Source organism: Caloenas nicobarica, chromosome 16, assembly GCF_036013445.1.
Source record: "Caloenas nicobarica isolate bCalNic1 chromosome 16, bCalNic1.hap1, whole genome shotgun sequence".
Taxonomy (NCBI): Eukaryota; Metazoa; Chordata; class Aves; order Columbiformes; family Columbidae; genus Caloenas; species Caloenas nicobarica.
The window spans coordinates 9848275-9865811 of record NC_088260.1 but is presented as its reverse complement, the minus strand read 5'-3'; the positions used below and the strand labels follow the sequence as shown (position 1 = coordinate 9865811).

General features: G+C 43.5%; 1 protein-coding gene across 1 annotated transcript in view; it reads left to right on the top strand.

Annotated features, from left to right (window-relative positions):
* Nucleotides 1-17537, top strand: part of BCR (BCR activator of RhoGEF and GTPase) — a 100976-nt gene that overhangs the window by 49589 nt on the left and 33850 nt on the right. The window contains exons 3-8 of the mRNA XM_065646131.1: nucleotides 8299-8403; nucleotides 8919-9104; nucleotides 12719-12826; nucleotides 14577-14637; nucleotides 15462-15514; nucleotides 15867-16007. Of these exons, the coding sequence (XP_065502203.1) occupies nucleotides 8299-8403; nucleotides 8919-9104; nucleotides 12719-12826; nucleotides 14577-14637; nucleotides 15462-15514; nucleotides 15867-16007 (654 nt within the window). The remainder of the gene's footprint in view (nucleotides 1-8298; nucleotides 8404-8918; nucleotides 9105-12718; nucleotides 12827-14576; nucleotides 14638-15461; nucleotides 15515-15866; nucleotides 16008-17537) is intronic.

The window sequence follows — 17537 nt, the reverse complement described above, 5'->3', positions numbered from 1 at the left end:
ATATTACCTCATAAGCGTTTAACAGTAGTTAATTTCGAAGTTACCTTAATAATGCTAGAAGGCTGTCTTCTTAAAAATATTTTTTAAGATAAATGTCTGCTTTCTTCTCTCTGACTACAAAAAGATGTTTTATGGCTTCCAAAAGGCAGAGGTGTCCTGATACAGATTAGACTTTTAATCGTGAACCTTAACTGCTTCAGTTGATCCTGTCTGTAATTAGTCCACAAATGACAATGCCACTCATGAAAGATGGTCCGTGACGAGGAAGAAGAGACCAATTTTTATATGGTTGCAGTATTACCCAACAAGTTAAACTTTCTGTCATCTCAGTTTGTTAGATGGCGTTCACTGTAGTTATGTTTTCAGCAGTAGTGGAAAAGACATCAGTAACAAAATTAAGTGCTAAGCCAAGCACATAAAATGTGTTGGACCAGAAATACCAGGATGTATGTCTTTTTTCTTTTATACTACACTAATTAGCAGAAAACATTTTCTGTTTACATGCGTTTGCTTTTATAGTTGTCTCCTTGCCCTTTCACTTCTTTCTTAGGTGCCTGCAATTACTTTTGAAAAGTTTAGATTATCTTTATGAGTGGATTCTAGAAATCAACAGTTAATTGTACGTAACAGCACAACGTGTGCTATATACAGCACTTTGACAAATTATTAAGATTGTAAAGTCATTCAGAAGAAAGGACTGTGGTTATCCAGCCTTGCCTTGTGCCTGTAGCGTTGTCTTGAATCTTTATGATAACTTTCAGTTATGCAATCATGTCCTATTTTGTCTATGGGGCTCCCGCATTGTTCAGTGTATACTGTGAATGATACTCACTGGATTCAATATTTTATCTCTAGAGCTATATGTACACCTGATTTACAGGACACTGTGCAAACTCTGCTCCAAATAAAAAACTACTCATTTCCTTTTGACGCGATCATTAACTCCAACTACAGTTGGAATGCTACTCGAGTCTTAATTATCCTTGGAATCTTCCTGTGACATAAGAGGATGGTATGTTCACTAACCACAGGTAATCAAGGCAGACAGATTATAGGAAAAGCATCTGCTAATTTTGGGTGCTTAAAGTGAGATGCCTGATGTTCTGCAGACCAGGTTCTAACTTTTAATATGTTTTTCCTCACATTTAAAGTAAAATCCCTTCAATTTCACTTGCAACCAAAAGTTAACAGCACTCCAGTCAGGCACCCAGAAAATGGAAAACATTGCAAACAATGATTTTTTTTTTTTCCCGAAGTAATTTGCTTAGCATCACATAGTCATAGCAGCATTCTGGTGTGAGGTTCATCTGCCTTATCCAAGAGACCAGCCTTCCCCTTGGAGACTGGGTTGTTGCTAGCTGGATGTTTATTGATGGCATTTTGCTTTGACTTATTCTGTGAGCTTGCTCTGGGCTTTATATTTTTCTGCCAAATATTTGACTAAGCCCTTCCATCTCCTTAGAACAGCCGTAGCCTTTGGTTGGATAGTGCATCAGGGTTCCACCTGCTCTATCCAGCCACCACAGGGAAAGTGCAGAGTGGCAAAAGCAGTGTCTGTTTCTAAAGGAGAAGGACGGGATATCTCCTGGACTGCCTGTCAGGGAGCTTCGTGTTGTTCCTCAGCATGTAGGGTAAGCAACTTGCAGCACCTCCTATTCTATGTTCCAGGAAGTGAGGGCCACAACTGACTTCCAGAAGGTTTGTGGTGTTCTACAACTTGTCATTTGGGATCTATTTTTCAAGCCCCTCTACCACCTGCATCATATAAGCAGACTGAAAGATGCTCGTTGGTCTGCCTTAAAACTGTACCACTTCAGCCACTCTTATGTATTCATATTCCACCAGCTATGTGGGTGACAAGAGGTGCACCCAGCATTAGTTTTTCCTGTGACCCAGAGAGGACATAATCAACATGGGCGTTTGTAGTGTGGATCTCAGCATCCCCTGACCTTGCACTCTTGTGGTAAGGAGGCCTTACCAAATGTTTGCATTGAGCAAGCTCGGTCGTACCCCCTCTTCTGGCTCTTCCACAGTCTTGTGCTGAGCTGCTGATGCACGTCCTGGCATAAAGCCAATGCTTTTGCCAAACTTTGACTGTTGCTCTGAAGCAAGCCTACAAGACAAAGAGGAAAAAGGAGAAATAGGTTCCACTTATGCTTAAGTTGTTTGTTTATCTAAGTTGAGAAGTGATTTAATTTTCCTGAACCTTACTTTCTGTAACAGTTGAACTGTTGTTATTGAACTTTCCAAAAATTCTGGAAACCTGTCTTGGAAAATATCTGCTCAAATGTTTGCCAAATAAGACAATGCTGGTAGCTTCAGAAGGTGTCAGGCAGTGTTTGCAATGGATAGTGATAATTCACTCCCAGAAAGAGAGAGAACGTGTCTGTCTTCCCCAGACAGCTCAGGTGAAAAGTGGAGAAGGATACCTGAGTAGGGTTGGAGGAGGACAAGGGCAGAGCTTGCTATGGTATTCTTGGGGCACAGGGAAGTGTTGGGTCAGCCAGAAAAGTTAGTGACTGGTACCCTTCACTAGAGAAGTGTTATTGCCAAGAGTTTTGGAGTGAGTAGCCAGCAGCTTGGAGGCTAAAGAGTCTCTGAGAGGATGGGAAGCTTCTGTCCTCGTGATCCTATTGCTGCTGCTCACGTGGGGAGTGATTACAGCGATGGGAAGAGTATAGAAATAAGAAAGGCTTTTCAAGATCTGATTGACGACAAAGCCAGGTTCAAAGAGGGGGAGGGCCGTGTCTGTGGGGGTGGGTGCAGGGCAGCTGAGGGAGAGGCAAGGCTGGTTCCACCTCCCCCAGGAAATGGAGAGAGTCACTTCTCTAGAGTTTAGAGGATGTTTTTTTCTGAAATAGATCTCTGCAGTTCTTGTGTGTATCATGCCCAGGAAGGCAGGAGTGCTAAAGCTGAGCAACTATCTCCTACCTTCTGTTCTCTTCGGAGGGGAAGTCGCATGGTACTTAAGAGATTTGCAGGCAGAATTTTTCTTCCCTTTTCTGCTGTGCAGTCCATGGTTGGCACAGCACTGGCAGCCACTGCCAGTCCTCAGACCAGGTTCTTTTGTTACCACTGTCTGCTGGCTTTGTGGAAAGCAGGCTGTGGCAGAGCAGGTTGTGGACTTTTCTCCTATCTTGGTCCCAAGGGGGTCCAGAAAAGTTGACCTCCAAAGCTACATCAATAAATGGGATTACTGCTCTGCTTGGTACTACTATTACTAGCTTGTCTTTCCCTCTGCAGCATTTCCAAATACTTTTCCTTTCTTCCTCTCAGTATTTGGGTTTGTTTTGTTTTATTGTCACTTTCCCCTCACCACCCCCAACAGATGCAACTTTTCCTTTTTCTTCTCCAACTCTGTGCTGCTTAAGGGCTCTGCCTGGATGTACAGCCCTTCCTGAGGAGAGCTGGCACACCAAGACTGATGTTATAAATAATGTTGGCTCCTCTCCCTGCTCCTTCCCCTCCCTGCATGAAGCATGATTGGCTTGATTACAGAATTTGCCCTGTTTAATATCACCAAGACAATGAGACACCTCCAGCCTGTTTAGCAGAAGCTTTCAAAGATATTTACGCTTTAAAAATGGAGATGAATAATGTTTCTCTTTTGTAGGCCGTCAGCTTCTCTATGAAATTCTGAGCTGTCCTTACGAGAAGCCTCTCCTTTGAACACATTCATTGCACAGCATGTGAACACACTGTACCAAAGGAAGGTCTGAGAGTTAAAGTGCCTTTTATACGCCCACTTTGAATCACTGATTCTCTTTACAGAGCTGTGCCAACAGCAACCGCTTTGCAAAATCTTGTGTGTTGTGGTTTCTCGATTCCTAATCTGTGTTCTTCTAACATTTGCAAGAAAACAATTATTGCTGATAATTTAAACAACAACCAGAAAGCCCTGAGTTCTTTAAACAGTCAGGAAGAGCTCAATCTGTCTAATCCTTGAAGCTGGTGAATCTCAGGCTTGCAGTAATTGAATACAACATGCAATGCCAGCCTGGTTAGTAAACTAAAGTACTTAGGCTGATAAGCTGTAAACACATTCAAAACATCCGTGGCTCAGGGCCAGGGTATGCATGCTCTCTAATATGTCACAGCTTCTAACCACTCAGACTAGCCTTGGTTCAGGATGCAAAGATTGCAGTTAGAACTGTGACTCAATCTTTTGATTTTTAAGTCTTTGGAATAGCAAGAAGCACCACTCAGTTGAGAAGAAAACACTGGAACCTTATAGGCATGAGGTACCTGTGAAACATTTATACCGCTTGCCACTTTCCTTTTTTTTTTTTTTTTTGTTAATGTAGTTCATGAGGAGTGGGAGCAGAGCACTAATTTCTTGCTTGTTCAGAACTGGCTGGGTGTTGGGTCCTCACAGCTCCCATGGCAGACAGACAGGAATGCTCAGGCTGCTGCCCCGTGATGGCCTTATCAGATAGGTTTATTCTGAAACGTGTGGGTAGAGAGGTAGCCAAAAGATGGAAGGGCAGTGGAGAAAGGCTAGAAATAGATGCTGGTGTCAGAGTGGTAGGGACAGAGTCAGAACATGAAATACTGGTCAGGCTTGTACAGTGAAAAACGGGCTAACCGAGCTGGGTAGGAGGCGTGGGGTGGACTGCTGACCACCTGGCACTCCCTGCTGAGTGGCCGGAGTTTGCCAATACAGGCTGCTCCCACATCCTGCTGGGAGCATCCCATCTGCACTTCGGTTAATAGGTTTACTTTTCCCTAGCTAATGTGCTCTGGTAGATGTGGTACCAGCTCCTCCTCTTGCCACAAGCAGCTCAAAGATTTCTGACTGCTTATTTCTCACCAGGCTAGGAGAAAGTAGCCCTCAGCCTTGGCAGGCCTCCCTGAACTGGTGGGGAGCTGGATACCTGCACCCAGGATGTTCCCTCTCTTAACTGCCCTTCTGTCTGGAGTGCAGAAACAGGGCAGTCAGTGAGGCTGTTGTGGTCACAGCGTTGCTCTTTGTTTCCCTTTTTGTCAGGTATGTCAAAGCAGAAAATGCCCTTGGCACTGAGTGCCTCACATCAGGTGCTGTAAGGGGAGAGGGGAAGGACAGTCCCCCAGTATCTCTGCCTGCTAATTGCTCTGTTTTGTTTTGGGCGAGCAGGTGAACCCGTTGCCAATTCTGTAAGTTAAGAATGTTGTAATACCAAACAATAAACTTGCTCCTCTTCTTCCTGATGTTGGCACCAGCTCCCCATGAATTTCTCAGTCCTGGAGTAAGTTTCATAACACGTGTGACTTAAAAAGCACCCTGAGGCTGAAGAAGCACGGGGCTGTTTTCCAGATGTTCATCTAGCAGCAAGAGCTGTGGCTCCCTGTGGCCCCAGATGACATTGTCAGAAAAGGCCTCTCTCAGCAGGAAACTCTTGTCAGGGCACCGGCTCTCAGGAGGAAACACAAGCGGCAGCACAATGCAGTCAGCAGCACCACAATGCAGTCAGCAGCACCACAGTGTCGTATTGATCCCTGATGCAGCAGGAGCAGCAGGAGATCGTCTTTTCACATATGAGAAATCTGTATGTAAATTTGAGGTACTGCGTTGGAAACCTTGTAATGTGCTGTGTGATTGTTGGATAAACTCCCCTGTGGGTTTCTTCAGCAACTGCTGTACTGTAGCTTAAAGCAGCCGGGCCTTGCCCTGTCTGGCTGCATCTGAGGCTAGAGTTTTGCAAGTGTCATGCTTGGAAAATGCTCCTGTTAAAAAGGGTTAGGACAATACCGTGGACTTTGCAAAGTGACCTTGTGGTAATGGCCAGGATGGAAGGCCTCTAGTGTGTCCTGGGAGATGTTTGTCTCTCTGAAAGCACATCTCTTTTAAAGAGAGGAAATTAACATTCAGGCAGAAAATGCTGCCTCTGTCAGCTGACGGTGCCCAGCAAGAACTGGCTTGTAACTTAAAGCTTTTATTTGTGAAGAGGGAAACTGTTCTCAGTACTCTAAGGAAAACTGTTGTGCCACTGTTGTGATGGGGAAGTTTGAATCATTTAAATAATTTGTCATTGTGTGCTGCTCTTTACAGATGTTACAAACATACCCAGCTGATTTTTAAATCCTCAGCTCCTCCAAGAGAACCTGCTAAAGATAATTATAGCACAGTGTCAATATTGACCAGTTACCTCATCCTCAGCAGTGGGGACTTTGGAGCACTGTTAGTTTTTCTCAATGCTTCTTTGTAGAGCTGAATTTTTCTTTAGTAAGTGTTTTAAGAAATCTTTGGAAACCAAGAAGAATTGTGTTTTTTCTTGCATCGGGGCTGCTGGGAGCTTCACGCAGACAGCTACATCCCTGCCCCTTCAGATGAAGGCAATCTTTGTTGAACACCTTGGGGCTGTCTGTCTTGATTATGTGTATGTACCGTGCCTTAGAAAAATTGGCCATGAGGCAGACATCCAGGCACTACTGGTACAGAAATCATAAGGAATGGTCATAGTGTTGCACATTTCTGCTTGAGCTGTAACAGGCAATCACCCGGGTGCACAGAATCTGTTGCAGCATTCATTTTACCATGTAGTTTGTCACTGGTGTTCTCTGAAATCTTCTGAACACAGCTGCTGAATTACAAATTCCCAGCTTCTCTGAGATGCCCTCTCAAGATTTTAAAAGGCGCTGTGGTTCTTACTGAACCTCACTGAAGGGTGGGCTGCAAAGACAAGTTCTTCTTTCCACATAGTACCTGATGTGCCTGTAAATTTTACTCATTTCCTTAGAACAGCTTCTGTCTGCCACTTTAAGAGGTGATGGTGGTATTTGACACCTCACAAAATTTTTCTGAAGTAGTTGCTGCAAGGTCTTTTAGCCTAAAAAATAGCATGTGAATTTAATGAAAGCGTTCAAAAATCAGGATGGTTATTGGTGAGACTGAATCCAGAAATATCTGGGAGCGTGAGGATTCGTTTCTTTCTTCGGGTGGTGCGTAGGCTGAAAGGCACATTCAGAATGTGATAGTTGCTGTAAGCTTACCTATAGCCAAGATGCCTTCTCTCCATAATGTACCTCATATATATACATCTGCAGGGTTCAAAGCATAAGACCCTGAAGTAAATGGAGCTTTTTTTGTCAGCTGTAAAAGGGCTTTGTGTTCAGCCAATAGAGTGGAGCATATTGCTATGTTTCCTGAGCCTCCTGCTGCTGAAATCAATAGGTGAAGATTCCTTTGGATATTAAGAGGAGGAGAATGTAGCCCCAAACAACCTACACAAAGCCCTTGGAAAGTATCTACCCTTTCAGATCGAGCCATTGACTTTATTCTTAGAGACTTTAACAACATAAAAAGGTTGCGAGAATTGTAAAAAGCCATTTCTGTGAGTGACAGAAATAAAAAGAACTGGAAATAAGATTCCGTAAAAGGAGGGTGTTTCTCATTATTTAGAACATTCATTGTTTGGCCACATCTTTTTCAGAGTTTATGGAAATATTCAATTTCACTTTATCAAGTTAAACATTTTTCAGGTAACAGCTTTGAGAGGAAGCGTAATTGAAATTCAACAGAGGGGATTACTGCTTCTCTTAACACTTGGTGTTAGTCTTCCCTTGATATGTACATTTTCTCATGAATGTATTTTTTTTTTTTCTGTCTTTCTTCAGTTGTTTTGGTTAAGAACTCCTTCATGGAATCCCAATAAGAAAATCAGCATGTGCATTCCAAGCGGTGCTGATTATTCCATCCTCTAACTAAAAATAGACATTGTGCAAGCTGGCACTGAAAAATAATTTAGCGAATAGTAGAGAGTGGGAGAAAGAACAGCCATCTTGACAACGTCAGGCTGAAACTGCTGTATATTCATGCGCATCTGTGTAGATGCAGGGGAAATGATTCTGTCTGCTAGAGAAACATGGGGTAAGATCATAGAGAACTCTAGTGGGAGGAGGGAGCGAATTGCACACGACCAAGGGTCCCCAAGATTTGTTTAGGAGGATCAATTCTGAATTTTTAAGTTCTGTGTTTTGAATTTTGTGAAGAAGTCTGGGCACCTAATTGAGGCACCAAAGTGGGATGACTAAAGCTAACACCTGCAAATAGTCTAAGTGACATCAGTTGCTGTAAATAAAAAATTTATTTAGTGTTTTATGTTTACATGTTTCTAGAATGAGAACACTGAGCACAAGTGGGTTTTTTTGTTTGGTTGGTTTTTTTCAGTCTAAAAGTAAACAAAAAACCCTAAGTATGCTACAGTCAGCTGAATGATACCTTGTACTCTCCATCCTCATTCTTGGGTTTTTTTTTCTTGCCTCCTCATTTTTTTTCTCTTTGTTTTTTCTTTCTCTTTTTTCTCCTTAACAACTTTGTAGAGTGAGCCGGACCTGGAGAAAGGCCTGGAGATGAGAAAATGGGTCCTCTCAGGAATCCTAGCCAGTGAGGAAACCTACCTGAGCCACTTGGAAGCTCTGCTACTGGTAAGCGCTGGTGGCAGATACCATTTCAAACAATGGTAATTGAATTTTCACTGCTGGGTCCACCTAAAGTTTCCCAGAACTTCACATACCATGACGTACAAGTTGCTGGGTGCAAAGGGTACCTGTTACTCCTCCAGTGGATAATGAGAGGCTTAAACAAAGGACTGGATATGGCACAACCAGGGAGTTGTTAGTATGGTAGTATCCATAAGCCCTGTCTTTCAGTATCCTGTGCTAATTATTAGACACGTTGCTGTACACTTGGACAGAGATTAAGGAAGTGGAGTGCAAAGGGATTTTAATCACACCATTAATATCCTGGGAAAATCTGCCTACCAGAGGTGGCTGATGCCCATGAGAGAATTTGTTAATGTCTGCCTTTCAGGAGTTGTGTGAATGCAAATATCACATCTTAATAGGATGAAAAATGACTCTCTGGAGGGATGTGTTGTAATGTGGCAAGTGTGAATGTACTTGGTTTGCATGATAACGATTTCCTTCATTCCTCATTTCAGCCTATGAAGCCTTTGAAAGCAGCTGCCACCACCTCTCAGCCTGTGCTGACTAGTCAGCAGATTGAGACAATATTCTTCAAAGTGCCTGAGCTCTACGAGATTCACAAAGAATTCTATGATGGGCTCTTTCCCCGAGTGCAGCAGTGGAGTCACCAGCAACGCGTAGGGGACCTCTTCCAAAAGCTGGTGAGTCAGCTACCATCACCAGAGCTTCTGTACCTCTCATTCATCTCACAGGTGCTGGTACGATTTACTTTGGTGACTAGACTGAAGGGATGAGAGCCCATAGCTGGACTAGATCAGAGGCTTCTAGCTTTGCATCACTGCAGTGAAGGGCCTACAGCAAAAGTGGCTGTTTCATAGCCTTTAATTAAAGACTCAAGCAAGCTATGCTACTAATACAAATGAAATTTCACAGAAATGTAAAATCTCTGAGGTGTCTTCCTTGCTTTAGAGGAAGACGGGAGAATGGCAGTATTAAAATGGTACTTTTTAACACTGACATCTAAGTATTTCTCATTACTGCTGAACTCCCTCGCACATACTTCCTTCTCTCTGTGGTGCTTTGCTCTATCTTGCACCGATTTTCTCTGTATGGTTATCACCTTTGGCTTTGCTTTTCTACCACTATCCTGGCACCGACATTCCCCTTGCTGCCATGCTAATGCAGTCAACCAGCTGCTGAGAACCTTGCAAGCAATCTCCACAAAATAATATGAGTGCAGAACAGGACAAGGACATATACAGCATATTCCTGAGGCTGAATTAAAATTGCTGAGTTTCTGAGCCAGACAACAAATTGCTTGCATTCTACAAGGTTCCTTTGGCCCCTTTAGCCTCTCCCCTAGCATGTGCAGAGACCAAAGGATTAAAGAAGCTGTTTTTTCCGTTTTAGAAAAGAAAAGAATCTCTGCATTCCTGAGGTGCCTCTGATTCTTGGGGTAGGAGTGACATTCCAGTGAGGGGTTTATTGGATGGGGAGTGCACTTTACCAAGGTCACTCAATTGTTAGCAGCTGTGTAGCCCAGCACCAGCCCCATCCCATGTGGAGCAGGGGGAGATGTGCCTGGAAGATGATGTTTTCCGTGCACACCAGCAGCTCAAGATCAAAATATGGGAATCTGCTTTTCACTGCCAGCGTGTTTTAGCCAGGAGGGGTCAAGTTGGTGTCTTGGTGAGTAGTTCATGGTATGCAATTTGAGCAACTGGTTTAAGAAGACAAAACCACCTGCTGCTGGTTGCACAAGCAAAGATACAGAAGGCTGCTGAACGTGGAAGCTTCACAAACTGTATGGAAAGTGTAGTGCAGCAATGAAGACAGCACTAATTGAAGAAGACTGTGATATATTCTTTACCAGTGCTGGCTGTCGAGCAAGCTTTGACTTGCTGTATGGCTACTTAGGCCTTTGGTTAAGACTGTTTCTTGCCGATGGTGATCACAGGTCCAGGAGTCAAGCCCTTCTGGCACTCTGGTTTTGTGTTTCCCAGATTTTTGTGTGTTTGTAACAGAATTGCTGATTTTGTTGGATTAGTATTGGAAGCAAAGGAGCAAATAGCCCTCATGCAGGAAGCTTTGAGCTAGCTTAGTAGTTTCAGTTTCTGGTGGCTTGGTACAGTATCAGTGGGAATTGTGAACTCTCTGCTGGAGGAGATAAAGCTAATAATTCTTGGCAGGCTGTGGGAAGCAGCTAGATGAGAGAGATGACAAGAACATCAGGCATTGCAAGACATCTATGCAGGATGTACATCAAATCTTTTGGAGCAAACTTGTGGTCATGTCATGCAACCTGATGATAAACACTGGAATCCTTGTTATTATCCTGAGGTCCCTGAGGATATTAATTTTCTTTAATATCACACAAAACAAAGCACCGTAGATTGAAGTTACAGATAGTGCATGCAAGGAGTTTTAGAATTTTATGCCATCTGGCACAAAGCACAACCCATTTACAACATCAGTGACTGTTATTCCACCTTTTCCTGTTGAAACTAAGGAAGAGAAAAAAAGAGACACCAGGCATGTGGGAATGAAATATGCTTCTCATTTTTGGGGAATATTTTGCATGTATTTTTTATAACAAGAAAGGAAACACTTTCCAACTGTTTTTAGAAATGAAGGAATACTTAGCAAATATCATCACTGATAGTTTTCAGGAATGGGAAATATCTTAACCAAAAGCAAAGCTTCTAGCAAAGCTTGTTTGATTTTCAGGGTGTTCTTTTTAATTGAAAAAGAGAAAACTCAAACCAGCATGAAAACTATGCGAGCTTTGATTGGAAGCTCAGTTTTTAATGAAAAAGATGTTTTTGTGAAAGCATGTTTAGAGGACGAAAATGAAAGCTTAGAAAGACTGCTCAGAAGTAGCAGGAAATGAAAGAGCCAGGCAGGAATGGAGAAACTTTAAAGCTCTGCCACGTTGGCTGGCATCATCTAAACCTGAATGTCATAAGCCCTGCAAATGATCAGTAACTCTGACAGCAGCTTCTTCACAAAACTGTGCCCCAGTGGCAAATACAGATTTTATTCTTTCCACGTTGCTGGGGCTAGGTCATCCCTGGCGTGAGCACAGTTTCCTTCAGCTTCAGTCATAACTGTGTTATTTTGTATGAGGATTGAGACTGGTTCCTAATCTTTCAGTAAAGTGTGCCCTAGGAAATAGCTCGCTGTTTCTTAGCCTCTGTTAGCTAAAGAAATTTGTGCAGGGAATGTTCTCCTGAAAATGTCTTTTTCTCTTCCATCATCTCTTGCGCAAAACTCCATAGAGAATGGGGAACACAATGATTATGAGAGAGCAGGAGAGGAAAAGAGCACTGTCTGTGGGAAAGTTAACTGTTCTGCCTGTTGCACATCCGGGCAGAAGTGTCAGGGAAGTTGCAGAAATAATAAGGCAAGTGCAAGCTCTTCTGGTAACAGACTTCCCTTGAGTGGGGCGTTTTACAGCACTCCAGCAGCTGGCTCACTGCTGACCATGCTCTTGCAAGCACGTTCAAGCAGCTGAGGTGTTTACAGCACTGCTCATGCAGCTCTGCAACACAAAACAGCTCTGCAATCTAGACAAGCTTGGAAGCTACCCAGGGATTTCCTGAGCTGGATCTTATGCTCTCTAGCGTGAAAATGGCTGCGATTCCTATGTCAGCAAGTGGGATCAGTGCTAAGGCTCAGAAATAATAATAGCTTATTACTGCACTCCAAGGCCTTAATCTGCACCAATTGCATATTCCTTCTGCTGGAAAAACTGCCAGTTTCTGTCACCTAGTGCTGCAGTCACTGCACTCCGAACAGATTGTGCTCTGGATCTCTCTTTTTAAGTACTCTGCTGTCCTTGTAGTGATGTTCAGTAATGCAAATACAGGTTAATATCTGGGTTTGATTAGTGTGTCCATTATGAAAAGTCAACAAGTATCTTACTGGGGTCACATTTGTGCTGAATCATTCCTGTCTGATACATATTTTGTGGCAAATAGCCAGCAGCTCCAGTTACATCAGTGAGTTAAAATATTAATAGATATCAATCTGGCAGTTCAGAAGGGAAAAATAAATGGCAGTAACAAGGATGTGTCATTCTCACAGGCTTCCACATCCTTCACAACTTGTTCAGCAGAGATAGAACTGGGTGCATGGGATCGCCTGCCCTGGTTAACCAGAGCTGACAGGTCAGAGATGTCTTTCTGGGCCTGCTCACCACTCCTTGTGATTCTTTGGCATGAAGGAACATGACCTGATCGTTAGATACTGAGGCTGGCCATCCCAAACTGTCTTTTTCCCCAGCATTTATTTTGTTTTGTTTTGCTTCCTGCAGGCCAGCCAGCTGGGAGTGTACCGGGCCTTTGTGGATAACTATGAAGTTGCTATGGAGACAGCAGAGAAATGCTGCCAAGCCAATGCTCAGTTTGCTGAAATCTCTGAGGTAATGTCACGGTATTCAGACACACGAGCTGTCTGGTTCTGACTAACACCCTGCGATGTCACTCCTGTCTATCCTCTAAGTATCTTTGCAGTGCTGACTTCTGGAGGAGTTGGGAGCTCCCATAGACTCACTGCTTCAGCTCATGTTCTTACAGTGATTTATACTTTTGGGCTAATTGAGGTTATCGCACAAACAGCCTTTATGTGCTGTCCTCACCCTGGGAATCTTGTAAAAACTGGCATTGCTTTGAACTTCAGCTCTGTGCCAGCTTCATGCATTTCTAGACGGGAAAGGCTGTATTTGAGCTTCTCAAATATTTCTCTTGCTAACGATGATGCTGACTGTGGTGTAAAAAGCCATCCTTAACAGCTCGCATTATGGTTGTCAGTGGAATTGCAGGCTTTACTGGCATGGAGGGGAGAGGGTAGCTCTCCATTTAAAAAGGCAAGTGTGTCAAGCGTAATCTATAATATTATCCACAGGGCTGCTCTGATTTCCCATCTTTAAGAGTAGTACTTTGTGTCAAAGCATTTTTAATACTTTTTCAGGCTTCCCAGGCCACCAGCTTTGCCTGTAGTGCATGGTCTCATTGACTCTTTGTATTGTGGTGATTATATCTTGAAGAACTCAGTAGCCAAGAAAACATGAACTTCATATGTGTGTCCTTAAAAACAAGAAGATAAATAATCTGAGCTAAAAAATTCTGGGGGTGTTTATTGCTCTGAAAAAAACTCCTGAGCACATTGAATATTACATGTCCCTTTATATTTTTATGGTAAAGAAGTAAAAACATATTCTGTCTGTGAAATGAGGGAAGCAAGTCTTGCCTTTTGGGATCTGGTGTACAAATGTCTTCTATTCTCTCCATTTTCCGACGATTTCCCTCAGGTTCTGGTCCTTAGGCTGACCACTTCTGTGCTCTAGTGGTGTCAACTCATTAGCAAAATAGCTTCCCCAGTGCTTACTTTCCTTTCAGTACTAAAATGCATTCCATGGATTTTCCAATTTATTAATAGCAATATGGAAAGTTAGTATTATGCTAGTTGCTAGAAGACAGAATAGAGATTAAGGGCCAAGGGTCCTGGGCTCTGTGTGATTGTGACTCCTTGGTTTTGGTGTTTTCTGGAGGATGATTCTGAAATCATGCTAATATCTACTGGTTTTGGAATTATGATACTTTTGGATTTGTGTCTGGGTGAGGGTTTCAGAGCTCAGCACATTAATGCATATAGCCTCACAGTCCATGTGCAAAGAGAAGAGTCACAGGTATCGTTCCTTTTCTGCCATGAAAGATTGCTGGCTTGTCCAAGGCCACCCAGCTCTGAGTACAGGTATAAGAAAGTATAACTGGGGGGGCATTAAATCCCAATCCTGTACTTTATTTATTGGTGGTGTACATGTGCTGTGACAATGGCTGCATCCTTATGGACATGCCTTTCTCATGCAGGTGACTTAAAAACTCCACCATCCCTGTGTTGCTGTAGGAGGTTACCTGCTTTACTACATCTCTATTGACATGCACTCCTAAGAAAATTGCTTTATCTTTGAGATGTGTGGGTGCCTGTGACATGGAAGTGGTGGATTTACCAAGAAGAAAAGCATATTTTTGCTTCACTGACTTGAGCTGTGATAGGACTGTCCTCCATTTACACTGAGGCCCTCCCTTGGAGGAGCAGATAGTCTCTTACATTCCCATGAGATATTTCAATGTGATTGACTGTCTGCTACCTGGGTTTTCTTTTTCTTTTAGAATCTAAAGGCTAGAAGCACAAAGGAATCTAAAGATCAGACGACGAAAAATTCCTTGGAAAGTGAGTGATCCATGCAGAGGAGACTGTGGTTTGTCAGGACTGTGGGGCGGCCGTTGCCAAACCTCCACTCTCCTTTTTTCTTTGTAAATGCTGGAAGGTTATAGAGTCTCTGCTGGCTCTACCTGGGAAATCAGTTCCCTTTTGCTAAATAGCAGAGCTTGTGCATAGTGAGCTGCATGCATGCATGGGAAAAACCAGGCCAACCAAAGGACTGCTGTGATTTTAAGAGAACACCTGCTGCCCGGTGATAGCACAAACGCAATCCTAGCACTTATCGTTACGTGGTTTTTGCCCTGTGGTAGCTTGTAGAGAGCCTGGTCGAGATCAGGTTCCATGGTGCTTGTCTCTGTAAACACAAGTAGAAGACAACGCGTGTTATAAGAAGCTTCCATACTCACTAATAAAAAAGCCAATCCCCTTCCTCTTTTGGCCTGTTACCAGGATTTGGAAGCACAAGAAGGGGTGCACTGCCAACCTTTCAGGGACCTCCTTGGCAACTTCAAGAGTGCAAGACCCGATTCCGAGCAGGGTGCCATGCTGTGCGCAGTTGTTCTGTATGACCTTGTGTGCTCCTTGTCCGCCGTGGCAGGGCATGCTCACAAGTGGACATCTGTTTGCTGTGGAGCCTGTTTATTTCCTCTGGGTGTTCATGGGTGTTTTGTTGGCTGTGCAGCACATTAACCTTAGAGAAGACAACTTTCCAGTAGTTCATTGGTTAATAAAACTATGCCTGTACATGCAGTTGCATTGGACGAATTGCTCTTTAGGGGCTGTATTAAGGTGCCTCTTCCTTATCTTCCTGTTGCCTTTATTTTTTTTCACAGCTCTATTATACAAGCCAGTGGATCGAGTGACTCGCAGCACACTTGTCCTGCATGTAAGTATCTGAAGGGTGCTTTTCAAACTCTAGGCCCCTTTCCAATTTTCTTCACCCTTCAGGTTTTCTGTGGAGCTGCAGGACTGCAAAAATAAACCCATCATGCTGCGTAAGAGCCTCTTCCCTTTACACTACGGGGAGGGAGTCCATAGGTAGGACCCTGCTACCTCTTCAGTGGTGTTAACCAAGAAATGCAGGGTATTATCCTTTTCCTCTAGAGATAAAGCCTTAGTCTAATCTGTAAGAAGAGGCTGGAGTATCATGTCCTACAGCCCTAGTTAGGGGCCCTCAGACCCTTCTGCTTTCCAGTGCTGCTCATGGTTCTGTTCTTTGTTTGTCTTCCCGGTGTCAGGATTTGCTCAAGCACACTCCAGTGAGCCACCCAGATCATCCACTCCTGCAGGATGCTCTGCGGATCTCTCAGAACTTCCTCTCCAGCATCAATGAGGAGATCACTCCTCGTCGGCAGTCCATGACTGTGAAGAAAGGGGAGGTGAGTCTTCCTGCTTTCATTCTCTCTCAGTTTCTAAATACTGGTTGTGCCCTTTAGCTAGGAAGTTACGCTGTTAATTCGTTGTTTGCTAAGATCCAGTTCATGCAGCATCCTTGTTCTCTAAAGGATGTTGTACAGCTCCACTCTGTTTTCTGTTTGGAAACCCAGAGTAAAGCTGTAATCGGACTTTTGTCCTTAGCATTGTTATAGTAATTTATCATACGTAATTTCTATGAGGCATATTGCTATGCACTAAATGGCTTTGTATTTTACTTGCAAACTGAAACCAAACAGGAAGCCTGGGAGGAGACAAAGGTGAGGAAACACCAGAAATGATAAAAGATTAGGAGAAGCTGTTTTTCAGAATCTTCATTCTCACCATAAAACTTACTTTTTGCATCCTCATCTCTAAAGAAGTGTGTTGTAAATGGGACTAGGAAGCAAAACAAATGGAATGGGTTGAGAAAGTCAAGGGAGGTGATTGACTCTTAAGGGTGTAATATAACTTTTCTCAGCTCTGCTAGAAACTGGACTACACCCAGAAAGTTCTAGGATGTGCAGTCCCTTTACCTGCGTGCAATGTTGTGCAAGGAGGGCGTAGAGCTACACAATGGTAATGTCCTGCATGCTTGAATGGGCTTGATTCATCTGCCTCATAATTTCATTAGAAAGCAATTCAGTCCTTCCTGATGAGGGGAGGCCCAGGCTGATAGAAGTATTAAGAGAGGAGGATGGAGGAGATTGGACAAAAGAGAGGTACAGCTCAGGTAGTATATGTGTAAGAGGAATTGTGGCAGCATGCCAGAGACACTGGCTGATTAAAAGTGACCCAAATTACCCTGTACAAAAACATCTCTTACAAAGCCTAGGAGATCGTTAAGATACCATGAGCTTTCATGATATATTTCCAAATCCTGTTAGCTAAACATACTTGCTTTTAGCTGTTAAACTGATTTTCAGCTGATGAAGATTTGCTAGAAGCTGCAGTACTGAGAATTTGGTGCACTTTGTCCTGCAGGTCTTGTTCGTTGTGTCATTTTATCAACTGAGGAAGTCTGCAGCTGAGAAAAGGAGGGGCTGAGCAATTGGAGGCTGAGGTAGAAGCTCAGACATCAGTCACCAGGGCCTCAGCGATAGATGGCCTCATTAAAGTGGATGCTGATTGAGTTGTGGCAGAAATCGCAGGCTAAAATGCCCCCTTGCAGGGGAGGGAGCATTTCGTGTTCTCCGATTGTCTGTCAGCGTCTCAATGAGGGATGCAGGCTTTGGAAGGTGTCATGCAGAATCCTAATGAGGTACCAGAGCCCAGGCAGAGGGGCAGGCTCAGGAGGATGAATCCTGATGACCCCTGTTTGGAGTGATTTATTTGTCATATCTTAAAAAGCAGGAAGAGGAGGCTTGTCAGGATTGGGCTCAGCAGGCCTGTTCACACTTCCACTGATTCTGCAGTGACTCCATGTATGATATGGGGAGAGAAAGAAGGGGACATATCCCAGGGACAGGGCTGTGGGTGTGCTGGAGAGGACTGGG